The sequence below is a fragment of the Protomyctophum bolini genome, assembly GCF_963924005.1.
Source record: "Protomyctophum bolini genome assembly, chromosome: 7".
In the NCBI taxonomy this organism is placed as follows: Eukaryota; Metazoa; Chordata; class Actinopteri; order Myctophiformes; family Myctophidae; genus Protomyctophum; species Protomyctophum bolini.
In genome coordinates, this window is record NC_137868.1 from 25,781,687 (window position 1) to 25,797,801 (window position 16,115).

At 43.2% G+C, this 16,115-nt stretch overlaps 1 protein-coding gene across 4 annotated transcripts; it reads right to left on the bottom strand.

The window, feature by feature from the left end:
* Positions 1–3,867: 3,867 nt before the first annotated feature.
* esrp1 (epithelial splicing regulatory protein 1) lies at positions 3,868–15,932 on the bottom strand. 4 transcript variants are annotated; one of them, XM_080768868.1, is made up of 16 exons: positions 15,600–15,932; positions 15,227–15,370; positions 14,394–14,510; positions 13,903–14,014; positions 12,978–13,103; positions 12,788–12,842; positions 12,302–12,409; positions 11,974–12,106; positions 11,695–11,737; positions 10,914–11,233; positions 9,728–9,952; positions 8,858–9,113; positions 7,312–7,489; positions 6,742–6,880; positions 6,102–6,191; positions 3,868–5,480 (listed from the first exon to the last, which is right to left on the bottom strand). In XM_080768868.1, the coding sequence occupies exons 1-16, from the start codon at positions 15,729–15,731 to the stop codon at positions 5,346–5,348; spliced, it is 2,313 nt and encodes a 770-aa protein (XP_080624994.1). In that variant the 5' UTR covers positions 15,732–15,932; the 3' UTR covers positions 3,868–5,345. The 4 variants fall into 4 exon arrangements, with proteins under 4 accessions (XP_080624994.1, XP_080624995.1, XP_080624993.1 ...); XM_080768869.1 differs by having other exon boundaries at positions 8,870–9,113; positions 12,302–12,412; XM_080768867.1 differs by having other exon boundaries at positions 12,302–12,412.
* Positions 15,933–16,115: the final 183 nt, after the last annotated feature.

A 16,115-nucleotide genomic window follows, 5' to 3' on the forward strand; every position in this document is an offset into this window, starting at 1 on the left:
TTGCGGCATTAAAATCATCGTGGCCATAATCGCCCATTTTATGTTTCCTTCAATCGCCTGTATCTCCTATTCCTTGTCCCAGATGGCAAAACAAGGTTTATTCCCTCTGCATCATGTTAAAGCAGCACCCGCGGCAAACACGTTGTGAGCTTGTAGATCTGCTTCTTTCTGAAGTGTGTGTGTGTGTGTGTGTGTTTTACAATTTGAACCAATGCAAAGTATTAACAATTTTCTAAAAAAAAAAAAAAATTGTTGGTAAGGTTTGGACATACAGCACCTGACGCTGACGGAGACCATTTCCATGTTGTTCAGCCAGTGACTGGAGTCCTCCAGGTTGCTGATATTTGATGACTTTTTCTCTTTCAGCACCAGTGATACAAATCTCACTATTTACATAAGACTGTTATCATCTGCGACCTGTACCATTTCAGAACCGTTGTGTGTGTGTGGTGCAATACTAGCGAGTCTACTACTTTCAATTCAATGCGTAAAATAGCTAGACATTGCAATTAATTTGCCTGCCGGCGATTGAACAGGTTTGTTACTAACTCTTGCTTAATGTATGCTTTTGGGTTTTATTATTTTTTGAAAAAACTTTAAAATAACTTTAAATAACCGGGGGACCGGGGGTGAACATGAATTATTGTCAGCCCTGGTATTAGAAATGATAAGATGGGATAACAGCTCTGTCCCTCCTGTCAGGACCTGCAGTCTCAAATTGCCCATTAGATGGAGACAAATCCACAGTCGCTACTGTTGTGGCAGGTACTGGCAGACACACGGCTGATTATGGCTTGCCAAAGAGGAAGAGATACCACAAAACCCCACTGTTGTCCAGAGTTTTTATCCCAATCTTTCGGAGGTCAAATGCAAATCGGTTCTTGGAAGTTATGTCAGCCTCCATGTGACGTCACCAACTCATTCTGAAGGAGTGTGTGTTTTTACTTTTTTGTTACCGTACTGTCAAATTGTAAATCTTCACTGTGTTGTTTACACCCTTGGTTTAATCTCAATAAATAATGCTTCATGAGTTTGAGAATTATCTAGTGGCAGCATCTTTGATCTCTATTGACATTGGAATGTGGCTTGACCTCACCCTGTGTGTCTGTAGGCCATATGCCTCGCCCTGTGTGTGTGTGTGTGTGTGTGTGTGTCTGTAGGCTATATGCCTCACCCAACCTGAGGGAATGTTGTCATAAAGAATCTTACAGATTCGCCCTCCTCTTCTCTACACGGCTCACGATGAGTCACATTATAATTGTCCCCCTGCTCAGTCAGTGAACCACCTCAGTAAAAGAAAAGTCAATTCATCTTCCTGAAAGCAAGGCAGTGAAGGTGAAGGCACAGTGGAACAGCTTTCACATGAATAATGGAATGTGCATTACTGTATAGTGTATACACTCCTCTCTTGTGATCCTTCAATCATGTGACGTGAGACAACAAATGCAAGCAGGATTATAGAAGATGTCACTTCAAACCACCCAAATACCCAATACAGATTAACTAGTTAAAATTGTGTCAACATAAATAGAAAAGTTAGTGTATTAAAATGATGATGTAATTCAGGGATACTCAAATAGATTTACCTGTGGGCCACATTACAAAAATGGCAAGGGGCCAGGGGCCAGTAGATAAAATTACGACATTAATGATACTTGATAACTTCTCTCTTTCAATTGCTTTATTTTCGCAAAATGTATCAAAGTACAATGTGCATGCACACAATATGTAAATAAATAAATGTGTTACATTTTCTTGCATAAACACAAAGAGCTGTTTCCATAACTGCACAAATTATTGCACATAACATGAGTAGCTGTTATAATAACATAACATAACATGAGTAGCTCTTTGCCTGCCTGCCTGCCTGTCTGTCTGTCCATGAGTAGTTATTTGTCTGTCTGTCAATGAGTAGCTGTCTTACTGTCTGCCTGTCTATGAGTAGCTGTCTGCCTGCCTGCCTGCCTGTCCAATTGTCCATGAGTAGCTGTCTGTCTGCCTGTCTGAGTAGCTGTCTGCCTGCCTGCCTAATTGTTCATGAGTAGCTGCCTGTCTGTCTGTCCATGAGTAGTTATTTGTCTGTCTGTCAATGAGTAGCTGTCTTACTGTCTGCCTGTCTATGAGTAGCTGTCTGTCTGCCTGCCTGCCTGTCCAATTGTCCATGAGTAGCTGTCTGTCTGCCTGTCTGAGTAGCTGTCTGCCTGCCTGCCTAATTGTTCATGAGTAGCTGTCTGTCTGCCTGTCTATGAGTAGCTGTCTGCCTGCCTAATTGTCCATGAGTAGCTGTCTGTCTGCCTGTCTATGAGTAGCTGTCTGCCTTCCTGCCTGTCCAATTGAGTAGCTGTCTGTCTGTCTATGAGTAGCTGTCTGCCTGCCTGCCCAATTGTCTATGAGTAGCTGTCTGTCTGTCTATGAGTAGCTGTCTGCCTTCCTGCCTGTCCAAATAGATAGATATAAGTTAGCAATTTCCCCAATTACCATTTCCGCAATTTCCTCAATTTCCATTTCCGCAATTTCCGCAATTTCCATTTCCACCATTTCCGCAATTACCATTTCCGCAATTTCCATTTCCGCATTTCCGCAATTTCCATTTCCACCATTTCCGCAATTTCCGTAATTACAATTTCCGCAATTTCCATTTCCGCAATTTCCATTTCCATTTCCAACTATTAATGGCAGCTGGGTTTCATCATTCAAATAAAATAGAATTCTGTCCGTTTAGCTATAAAGTTATGTCAGGGAATAGGGATACACAGTATATGTCTTTCATTTGCATTGCATCTCCCCCCCCCCCCCAAGCTTTTATTTTTGTGCGAGTAATAGTACAACTCTAATAGTATTACTTATAATTATTTATTTATTTTTATTTCATTTTCCAGATTTTCTTTTCTTCTTTTTTTTAGATTTTCATTGGTGGGCCAGTCATAATGGTCCCGCGGGCCTGAGGTTGAGTATCACTGATGTAATTGATCTAATTACACAATTACCCTGCCAGAAAATGTAAGTTGTTAAAGAAACAAGTTGAGTTTTGTGTTGTTACATAGATACTAATGTGTGTTGCTTGCTATGCTGGTTTAAGGTTAGGTGTTGTTCATGAGTGGGTGAATGAATGTGTTTAAAAGGGCTCAGGTTGGGTGGGGTGCACAGTATTGTGTTACACAATGCCAAATCTGCCCGAGGGGGTCCGTCATCTTTTTGTCTGTATCCCTTCTCTCTTTACCATGCTTGCTCTATCCATTCTTTACCATCCCAACCTTCCGAGAAGAAGGCCATCCTGTCATATAATGTCCTGTGTGTCTGAATGACAATAGTGTGTCTTCACAATGGTGTGTATGTGAGAAACACAGCAAGGTAATCACTATGGACGGTGAAAGGGAGTTCCCAGAGCCTCCCCTGCATCACAACCTCCATCTGTGATTGAGGAACTCGCTGTGCACTTCTGTACTATCACAAACTCTCCCGATACAGACAGCTCTCCACCAGCACAGGACCGTGTGAAAAGAAAGTGTCATTATAGGCAAAAGCTTAAACAAAATATTTTGTTGCAATTGCAGAAACGGCATATTTAAAAATCTCTGCTAATCTCTGCAAAAATGTTTTTAAGAGAATTAAGTGGTCAAGAAATACAAAAAAAATATGAGCATCTAAATTAAGTTGCTTGGAGACCAACTTGCCCCCATAAATGCAAACAACGTACTCCCTCAGCAAGCTCCATGGAAGGAGCGCCATCCTCTGCCTCCCTCGGCCGCCCCACTTTTTTCCTGTAAATATATCTATTACTGCTTTTAGCATTGTTAAAGATATGTAGTGTATTGTATGTCATGATATAATACTGTTTTCAAACTGCTAATAAAGTATTCAAAAACCTTAAACTTCACATGTAATGTTTATTATACAGTTGCAGCAGGATGCCCTGAGCACGGGGCCAACTGACAGAATGAAGACACAGTGTTAGGGGTGTAACTACGGCATGCATAATGCTATGCAGTGATATCATCCCCTGTGGACACGTGCACAGTAACATGGAGTCCATGCAGAACCTCCCGCCCCGGGAGCACAAGGGAATCAAATTCACAGGATGAATGTCAATAATGTCCTTCAGTTGCGTTCCTTGTCAACTTGTCCCTCACCTACAACTGATCAAACAGCTGTGAATGGAAGGAGAGAGGGTTTCTATGTGGGGAGACCTGTTTTGCTTCCATGACATTCCCTGACATCAGCAGGGGTGGGGGTGAGGGGCGGGCGGCGGCTGCCGGGTGGAGACGGAGGAAAGTGAAAGATCTTCTTTGCTGTCCTCTCCGGGAGTGAAAATGTGTAATAAAATCTGTCAGAAACCACTTGTGGCTGCTGAGCATCATTGAGCCTGTGAAATGAGCTCCTCTTAAGGAACACAGCCCTGTGGTAAGGTTACTGCCAACTGCCGTTGTCTTCGGCTCAGGTTGGTGTCGAAGACAAAAGAGAACTTTGGCATTATACAACATGGAACTTGATGGAAGTAGCCTCATATATATATATATATGAGGCTACTTCTCCCACCTTCAACTTTATTGTCTCATCACAGCTTTGCATGTGTAAAAAAGTGGGTGAAATTATTTCTCGTATATATATATATATCCAATATACATAGGGTTTGGGGAGGCAAGAAATGTGCCCGTTTGGCCTGATGGCAGTGATGGACCATTTGACAAGCTCAGACAACTTCCTGCAACGTAACATGTATGGAGAACATACTGCTGTTGTACTCAGTAGTAGTCATACTCATTAGCAGTGCATTGGTATTTGGCATCATGTAAACATCTCAAAGTGGCACTACCAACTTCTTCATGCACAAAAGCTTCCAATACAATCATTGAATGTTGTGTTGGAAACACAAAATGTATATAAACAAATAAGATAAACATATACAGTATTAAAATGTATCAATACAGCTACAGTATGCATAATACTCATTCTTATCTCTCTCACACTCATTCATGTATACATGTTCACTCTGCTTTCACTCAGGGGGCACAAAGGAGTGTTTTAGCTCGATAGGTAAGTAAGTCGTTTTTCTTTTTCTTCCTTTTCTTTTTTTAGCACATGACTCATAGCAGTTATAATATAAACATGTTAAAACGTCTCTATAAAGCTTTTAAAAATACACTGTGCAATATAAGACAAAGCTGCTATCTGGGCTAAGGCCACATTGATTTGATATCAAATACATTAATTTCTGTTCTTAAACATATAAATAACAACTAAAAGACTATTATTTTCAAAACCTAGGAATACGATAGGAGTCTTTTGACTTATGCATTTTGTCAATGGTCTTGTGTGTGCATGTGTGTGTGTGTGTGTGTGTGTCCCTACAGCAGGGTCAAATCCAGGTACTGTCCTCCGTGCTTGGCCAAATGAGGGGGGAAGGGCATCAGAGGAACATCACCTCCACTGGAATGACCAATCAGACTGCTGCTCAGGAGAGACATCGACTCAGCTGGACTCTACAGAGAAAGAGACGAGGGCAGGAGTGTCAGCATTGACTGTACATAAATACAGATCCATAGTAGTACACACTAAAATCCTCAGTGTCAAATTAACTCTGAGAATGTAAACAAATTGACCTGTACCAGACTACCAGCAGTTATACCCATCACCTTCTCCAACCACCTCATTTTAAGCCACCTCCAACACTACAACACTAGAATCAATGTCAGGCTATTATAGTGATTTCCTGCCTATAGCACAGGAATAGTCACTATAGCATCAGAGTGATTCGCTATATCAGAGCTGTAGATTCAATGAGGGAATGGTGCACGACCAAGATCCAAGAAAGGTCCAAGATTGGTCCAAGATCCAAAGAAATGCTTAAACTCCCAAGAGATTTCCTCTAACCACTTAAAAGCAGATGAATCACATGGCTATGGCCTGTCATCGACACAAGCATGTTGTGGTTAGTGGAAACTTTGTTTGTCTAAACAGAGACATCCCTGTCACACAGAGTTCCTGTGACCCACTCCTACAGTCACCACTAGCTCAGACGGAAAGCCACGATCCACATCCCCTCACTGGCTCTTCAGCCAATCCTTACCTTCCACCTGTCTGAGACACCTTTAAATACACACCCATTCTTTGGGCTGCGTAAGCAAAGTCCTGGTCGGGTCGTGAGCGTGCACAGGCCCATGGGCGTGCATGAGACCATCTTCAGATGCGTACTGGGGAGGGGAGGAGGAGGGACAGAGACACCAGGACTGAGACTGAGACACAAGAAAAACACATAGGCTGCTCTACAAACCACGTTAGCTGAGACTAGCCAACACCTGGCAGAGGCAGAGTAGTGCTCTTTATCTAAAAAAATATACTTGGCTTGAAATCCATGTGTAGATCATGGAACAAATATCTTGTGCAACTGTACGGTTCTCTTCAGAGTTTAAATAAGACTTCTGGCAATTCAAGTCTATGCAAGCAACAAGTGTGTGTGAGAGAGAAACAGGGAGAGTAGACCTGATAAACTAGTTTGATAGCCTCTGGGCAAACACAGTGGATGCCTGGTGATCCACACCCACAATAGAAGAATATTTGAATACAGCATATAGATCCTCCAGGGAGACATGTGAACAGCAAACGTGTACAGGAACGGCAAACACGTTCTTGACATATGCACGTGTGTGTGTGTGTGTGTGTGTGTGTGTGTGTGTGTGTGTGTGTGTGTGTGTTTGTGTGTGTGCCAACACCCTGCACACACACACACAGGTGATTTCATACCTGGTAGCCCTGTACGGCGTTAATGAGTTCTTTGACTCCGTTGCTGTAGGCCAGGCCAGGCATACGCATCAACCCCCCTGGAGAGGAGAGCGGGGAGGGGGAGGGGAAGAAACCCAGAGTGGTGGGAGAACCAGGTGGACTGGGAGAAACAAACACAGGGGAAGTGGGACTGTTAGGAAACGTTGGTAATATTGAAAAATACGTCCTTTTAAATACACTTGACAAATAATAAACTGGAAAAAAAATAAAAAATACATTGGATAGTCTGCAAGTGATCTGTGGTCGCAAGGAAAGTTTGCTGACCAGGGAGAAAAAGAGGTCGATGCTGTTTACCAACTTCTGATACCGCACGGTTCAGTTATTAACTACCCTTGTCCCCAAGTCCTTCTCCTTGACAAAACCACACACACATCCATCACGTCCCAGACCTTCCCTCTTTCTTTCATACAATACCAGTGTATAGTGACTTTTATCTACTTGGATAAGAGGTAGAATCATTGTTGAATCACGAATGCCAGTGGAGCTGCACAATCCCACAATGAATAAGACGTATTTGTTATTGGCCATTACCTGGGGTAGTAGGCTGCGTAATTCATGTATATCTGAGCTGAGGCGGGGTAGTAGGCGTGTCCCGGGTGCAGGTGGCGGGGAGTCAGCAGTACCTGGCCGATAGGAGGATAGAGCCCAGCAGCCTCGGCAGGTAGAACAGCGGGGGCGGAGGTGAATGAGTAGGTTGGTGGAGACAGACCTGGAGATGAGAAAGGGGGGAGGGGGGAAGATAGGCTCAAAAAAACTAAGTGAAAGAGATACATGCTTCATATGGAATGAATGAGTCCATTAGAATTCTTATCATTGTTTGTTTTAGAGAGAGTTCATGCAGTTCAGACAAACAATGACCCCTCCACTACTGTGTGTATGTGCAATAGACCATTGTCACATGGTGGTCATTTTGCCCTTACATTATAGTCACGACTCACGAGGGAGGGAAACCCCACCCCGAGTATCACATAAGAGCAAATTGAGCATCCTGTGAATATGGTTAATTGTCTGCAAGCATCCTATAAGAGTGTGGTTTTCTGTATACCCTATCCAGACAATATGATATAGGCCTCATTACTACCTACACAGAATTTGCACTGAATTCAAGCGCTCTCTGCTTTTCACTCAATGTGAACTCATGTAATCCATCTAAACCATTCAAAAGCATTTAATACGTTTTATTCATTGTCGGCGCGCATAAGTGCACATTGACAGTGAAGTGAGAGAACCAGAACACAGAACATCTCTACACACCAGCGCTCAGCTTCAAACACCTCTCCCACAGCCCCGCTGATTGGACAAGCACAGGTGGACACACATCTAAGACCGGGGTACTGATTATGTCTGATCAACATACCAAACCCGGCCTGTTGTCAATCTGACGAAATGCTGCAATCCTGCTGAAATAACCACTACCGATCACAGTATGTACTGTAACCCTAGAGTAAGGGACTAAAGCCGGAGTTATACTTAGTTGCACGCAGGTGTCCTGCATGGAAAATAGTCACACTGCAACGCATTGGGAGCTTGTAGATCTGCCATTTTCAGTGGGCAACACCGGAGCACAACCAAGTATAAATCAGGCATAATGGTGGGATTACGAATTGGGTGACACATGTGATGTTGCAACAGACTATTCATTCAGAAATGTGTGAATACCAGAGATGGAAATTGAAATTGTATAGAACAGATCATTCTCTACAAGGTTTCTCAGTGCATGCAAACATCACCCCCCAAAAATAAATCACAGTGAATTACAAAGGGAATAACCAGGAGTACCATATGTACACGCATATAAACATGCACACACAAGTTCACATTGTACATGCACACGCGCACACACACACACACACACACACACACACACACACACACACACACACACGCACACGCACACGCTTCCTACCCCTCCTGGTCAGACCATACGTCCCCGTCCTCCCAGTTCTAGATTGGAGAGAACCCAGAGAAGAGAGAGGGGCAGAATTTAACCTCTAACCTCTCACCTCTGCCCCCCGTGGCAGGAGCCCTGCACCTACCCTGCGTTCCCGAAGCACCCCCAGCTCCCAGCGGCACTTACGTCTGGACTTACATGGCGGCGGGCTGAGCCCTGTCCCACTCCGGCTGCTCCGGCTATGTGTGTGTGTGTGTGTATGTGACAGCGAGCCTCCCATCAGCACCAGGCCCATCTCCTCCGCGCTGCAGGGGAACACCTCCACGTAGCGGCTGTTCACGCCTCGCACGCCTGACATCACTTGCTTGTGGAGCCGCTGGGAGGCGCCGAAGGCCCGCTCTGCCGAGGTCATCTGTATGAAACAATCCCCTGATGGACGACCCTGAAGACAGAGAGATGGAGACGTTGAAGATTAGTGTAAATGTCTGTCGGAGAAGCATACATCAATGCATTAATGCATGCAATCCCGTAGTAGGCGTAGTGCAGTGGTTGTCAAAGGTTCAGTACCCCCATTTTCCCTGATTTCTGAAGTACCCTTTAACCAACAACATTTTACTTAAAAAGCTGCAAAAGAAAATCCAAGCTAGTGGTGCTATGAATGAATATAACCCACCTTTTGAAGAATATAACTTAAAAATATGTAATTGAGTGAAAGAGTTACAATTAGTGCCTTCCGAGCAGATTAATTTCAAACTGTGGCCATAACATAAGTCCAGTTTTGATAGGTTAAAATAATGTTCAAATAAGTGTTGCTTTCTATTCAATAACAGCTTTAACATTATACGTTAATGTTATACGATAGCGTTTTTGATTTAATTTGGTTTAACACTTTACAGATCAGCAGTTCGGACTAGGTTTGTCAATGTTTTATCATTAAACACAAAGGTAACATGTATTACATTTTCCACTTTCTCTGTAGTACCTCTGTGAATGAATCCCTAGCCGTAAACGTACTATCATTTGAGAAACATTGCTAGTGTTGAGTGCGAGAGGTACCTGCTGGTTGAGCACCATGTGCACGCCATGTGGTCTGATGTCCTGTGTGAACTCCCCCAGAAAGGTAAGGATGTCCTCTATGGTGGCTGTGTAGGGCAGCCCCCTCAACCGCAGGCAGTCCCTCATGCCGCCAGGAGGGGGCAGGAGAGATACTGTGGGTAGCACTGACACCAGAGGGGCGGGAGCCACAGGGATCAGAGGCGCCGACGAGTACCGGTTCAGCACCTAAAACAAACACACACACACACACACACACACACACACACACACACACACACACACACACACACACACACACACACACACACACACACACACACACACAGTTACAGTTACATACATCTCCAGAACCTAAAGCGATATATCTTCAACAGTGACTCACTCTCTGCATATACTGTCTCGCTAATACTTTTGCTGACAGAACACTAATCCACAACACATCATAGTCTATATGGATACTGCATCAATGGGTCAAATTCATAAAAACACCCTATTCACTTCAGTACAGTTTTGTGTAATGTTACAGTTACATTATGTACCAGCAGGACAATTCCTCACTTTTGGGATGTGACTGTAAATGTAGTATGTGGTGTAATGTTATACAGGAACGGGCCTGTTGCCAACAGGACACTGACTTGTTTGCAGTGCTAGAAAAGAGCCATAAATCCCTAAGCCTCTCGCAGTCACATTATTCAACCAAGAGACCACTTCCATAGATAATGTACATTGTACATTCAAAATCAAATGCATGTTTATCAATTCACTGAGATAAGAACATCATTTGAATGTATTTATCCCACGAGACACAAAAGGGAAAGATAATGGTCATCTTTAACACAGAGAATTATGTATTTGTCCAAAAACCCTTCCATTATTAAGAAGAGCTTGCAGTAAAGGGGAGGGAATGGCACCCACCCACACACACGTGCAGTCGCGCACGCGCACACTCCTTATCATGCAGTTCCCACCCTTAAACAGTCTTCCAATATTTCCTATAAGTAACCTACACCCACACATTGTCTTGCCCAGGTCTGAATGCACAAAACAAGAACCTACCAACAATAACTCTGCATGCTTCTACAAAACAAAAGAAATTCGAGGAGGTAGATCTGCAATCCTCAGGTCAGGAAAAACAAGCAAAAATCCACCTCATTTTCAAGTCTCACATCAAAGCACGCACGCCTACCTGTTGCACCTCTGCAGCAGTGCTCTTGAACAACTCGATGTATCGCTTTCCCAAAATGTCTTTGTGTTTCCTTAGAGCACACTGGGCCTGGTCCTCACAGGCAAATAAGACGAAGGCATCGCCAGTGGGTCGCCCGTCCGGGTAACGAACAAATAGGATGCCGTCCTTTCCTCCGCTGACCGGACATGCCTCTTTGAGGCCATCCTCCTGGCCAAAGAAGGCCAACACCTGCTCATGTGTGGCAGTGAAGGGAAGTCCTCTCATCCTCACTATCACCAGGTCCTCCCGTGACAAGAACACTGCTACCTCATTGGAAGTGCCTAACAAACAGAAGCACCTTGTCAAGCCAGAACCAAATAAGTACCAAGTATAAAAGTATAGTCATCGGCATTTACATTTCCCACTCTTATGCCATACTTGGGATAGGGCTGGCATGAGCCTAAAGTCAAAAGTCATGCTATTCAGGCCATTACAACTTGTGCCATGTCAATAAATGGCATCTTGTTTCTGAAAGAAAGACATCATGGGATTATGATGAATTGCTTTGATTGCAGTGATTACTTTTACCTATGCTACCGTAGGAATGATTGGATTGATTCTATGCCAAGAAATCCACCCCAAACACGTTCAGACTAAGCAGAGACTATCATAGTGACAGCACGTTGCATTGGCGTCTTCACACACCATTGACCATATTCACATGGCAGCCATTTTGCTGTTACGTCATACTCAACATTCCAATGGTCCACATTGAAACCTTGATTGAGTTTAAGTTTCTTACCTCCTGCTATTTTAAGGAAGTCCTCTCCTGTTGCTTTGTAAACCTGACAATGGAAGGAATGAGGCAGTCCATTATCAAGCAATTCATTTAATCATCAAATCACTATGATATGATGACTTGAAAGAACTGCTGGGTGATTCTTTCATTAGTAAACCACTAAAGCCCTATTTCAGAAATAGCAATAATAGCTCATCTGTATGAAACAACGTGTCACAACATTGTGAGTTTTTAATTCTGCTATGTTTGAAAGATTTTAAAAAGAGTTATGGTTAAGCTCACCTCTATGTATCTGTTTCCCATATGGTGTTTGTGCCTCTGTAGAGCCAGGTCTCTGTGCTCCTCATTGACAAAACGAACAAGAGCCTCTCCATTCCTCCTCCCCTGAGCATTTAGACACAGCGCAGCTCCACCTCTGAACAACAACACAGCATTTATATATGAGATTACAGCACTCCAAAATCAATGCCAAAATGTTCCTACAAACATTTACCAATGTGAGGTCTCCAAACCTTCTCAGACTCATTCAAGTAAATATGGATTGATGATACGCATGTGACAAGTCAACACATCGCTTGCTAAAGACATTTGGCTTGAAAAACACACTTACTTAGCAATGTTGAGTCCTCTGAAGAAGCGAGCTATATCCTGGTCAGAAGACTGCCATGGTAGACCTCTGGCTCTGATCACTGTGTTGTCACATACCTTCTCCATCTTACTGCTGCGCACACACACACACACACACACACACACACACACACACACACACACACACACACACACACACACACACACACACACACACACACACACACACACACACACACACACACACACACACCCACACACACACCACACACACACACACACACACACACACACACACACACACACACACACACACACACACACACACACACACACACACACACACACACACACACGCAGAAAAGAACTTCAACCACTTTAGCCCTATACTTTGTTGTACAAGCTCATAACACATTACAATTGTTGCAATCTTGTAGATATACCGGTATTTGTTTTTGGTTGTGGTTAAGTTAATTTTATATGTTACAAAATCAAAAAATACACTTACCAAGTGCCAGTCTCAAACTTTTCACTTATTCTCTCTGGATATTGTGACTTGTGACCTGTGACGGAAGAAAAATCAATATCTCAGCACTCCTCCTAAACAGTTATATGATATCCTGTTAAGTATTAGGTTAAATGTCTTCATATTAGAATAATTCACGTTATGTCAGATAGTGATAGTGTATGGCACTCACATAGGGGCTCAGAGATCAGGGAAAGGACCACGTTGGCCATGGTCTGGACCTGTTGTACTGCTACCTCTGGGGGCATTATGGCAGACGGATCCAGAAGGGCAGGTGGATCAACAGTAATGCTCAAAGCTGAGGGAGCAACAGTTAAGGGGAAAACTACAGTTTGTGGTCAAATGTGTCAGAAAACAAAACTATTTCCCTTTACAGGTGGGCTTGACAATATGTATGAGTCTGTGTGTAAAATAATGAATGTAAACATGAAAAATAAATGATAGTGAGAAGCAGCCCAAATGGGGGAGAGAGAGAGAGAGAGAGAGAGAGAGAGAGAGAGAGAGAGAGAGAGAGAGAGAGAGAGAGAGAGAGAGAGAGAGAGAGAGAGAGACGAGTTCTCCTGTTGTAATGGGTGTGTGTGGGTTAGCCCTGTTGGCTAAACATGCTGTCTTTCACTATGCACTGAGCAAGGTACTGCCTTTGTTTCTCTATTTGCATTTCAAAACCACTAGTCTTGCAACCAACACCCCATGGCTTGTGAACGTCTGATGTGTGTGTCTTTGAGTATTATGTGCTCACCACACATCCATCTTGCTTCCTAATGGCTTATTTATACTCTGTCGCTGACATTTTGCTTGAATCTGGTCAGCAACATAGTTGTGCGATGGAGTATAAATTGATCTGATTGCTGACAGAGCCCAACATGATTGAAACATAGTGATTAGTACACAGAGCACTGACAACACCAGGTGATAACCACTTAAGCTCTATTTTATACGTAGAATTAGCAGATGTATAAGCTCACAATGTGATGCAACGCAGCTTGTACAGTATATCGGTGACGGCTACTTTAGCTAATTTTGAAATAGTTTGCCTTTGAAGACATGCCCAAAATAGGTACGGCAAGTTTAACATGGTTAATGTTATGGAAGGATACATTCTGCCATGATGTGCACATCCAACACCTTCAGATCACATGTGGGGAAGTGCTTCCTGAACTCCTTCCGCAGGTCATAGAAGGAATAAAAACAGTCTGGCACTGGGATGTTCTAGAGAGGAGGGAATGTCAAAGTCAACCAACATGTTGGAAACAACTACACTGAAATGCAAGCAGGATGTGAATATGTGTCACAGCAACAGCTGGATGATGTGGGTTTACAGCAGCTGCAGTATATTTATTGCTGTCATATTCCTATTTGCTCTAGAAAAGACAGTAGTTCCACTATGTGTACAGCTGTTTAGGTGGGATATGTTGACGATGCACATTGGGTATAGTGTCATCTGTGTTCATGTCTGTGTCATCAAGTAGACAACTGGATGCCGTTCTTGTAATGATGCTAAATGTTTAACATAATGCAGTAGTAAAGGTTGTAGCAGCAGCGAATGTCCGCTCTGGCGATGAGGCCTGTGCCCTCCATGGTTGCTTACCTTGCCTGCAGCCTCAGGGTGGATTACTTGGCGGATGTGGAGTTGCCCGTCTGTACACAAACACACTGAAGTACCTGTGCCCATGCTGTTCACCTCATTGGTCAGCCTAAGATGAAACTGAAAAGATAGGCACATAGCCATAGTGTTTCATTTTAATACAGTGCCTGCTTGCTTAGTTTCATAGATAAACTGAGGTCAGGCTCTATTTTGTTGACATTTCTTCTCTTTATTGTTGGTCTTATGGCACTCTGACTTCTGAAAGGCTACAGTACTAGAGGCCTGGGTACGTTTATTCAACTTCTCTTACACATATTCTAAATTAGTTAATTTACATTTTGGGGAAAGATAGAAGTCCTTATCACTTAACTGACTTAACCATGACTGCTCACACTGTAGTTTACATTTACTGTACATGATTTGGTTATGAGGGCTCTACAACATCATCATTGAAATGAGGGGTCATGCACTGCCAACATGTTAATTTTTTCCTCTCTGTAAATATAATTTGTATTTATTTGTTGATGCCATGCATTAATGTGTTCATATTATATTCTCTGTTGATTCATTGAATACATAGGACCACAATGGAAACAAGTCCCCAGGACTTTTTGGTGTTATCCTTTATAGCCTATAAATGCTTTACTGTACGTGCTGTTTACATTTTTTGACTAGTATTCAATCAATCAGTATTTTGGTAGTGATTTGGGAGTGAATTTAAGTATGTACAGTTACAGTAGGCTATGACTTTCCAAAAGTGACAGTTATTATGATGTAATAGACCTATATAAATTACACACCAACTTCCGTGGACCCAGCAACAGCGAGGTAAATACCTGGTTTAAAGCACTCTCGAGGTTTGCGGCTGTGGAGACGAATTCTGCACCAGATCCTTTCTCACCCCCCACCCCATCCTCCTCTTTTTCTTCTGTCAAGTCTGAGAGCTTGGGCTTAATCAGGAGCTCATTCACCCTGCCCAACTGGTTTACAGAAGAAGGAAAAAACATGTCAGACTTGAAACAGCAGAAACTCCCAGGCTAATTATCTCTTATTAGGCTATGCCACTGACTTTACAACAAAGACATTTCACTTTTAAACATCGCATAGCTCTCATGCTATTTACAGGCAGTAATTATTTAGTCTACCTGGCCATTGTGGCAAACAATATCAAAATACCATATTCTCTTTGGAATGATAGTAAAGTTTTACCTTTTTGTTCTTTAAATCCACCAGCTGCCACACCAACTGCACGAGCTCCTTCTCGTCCGACCCCAGCAGGTCCCCACTCGCGCCAGATGTGGTGGCGAACAACACCGCTAGGTAGTCGACCTGTGCCGTCATTTCAGGACAAAATACAAATAATACAAACTAATCTAACAATACAAAAAGATCAAACTAAAAAAAAGTGAAAAGGACAAAAGATTCCAGCTAGCAGTGCGACCTATAGCTACCTACACCTGACACCTAAACACATAGGTGTGCTCAACAACTCCAGCTTTCTTCAGTGCGCAAGAAATCTATGCAAACCCACCCAGCAGTCACCATCGCTAGTAATGGCTGAAGTACGTTGCCTACCTACCAGCCTACCTACCTGTGTGACCACGTGACTCTATACTACCACCTACCTGTGGGACCACGTGATCCTGTACCTGCCCCTGCCCTCCCCTGCTTCAGGTGCCTCTAGTCTAAAATAGTACGTGGCAAATCCAAACAATTCCTGTCAGT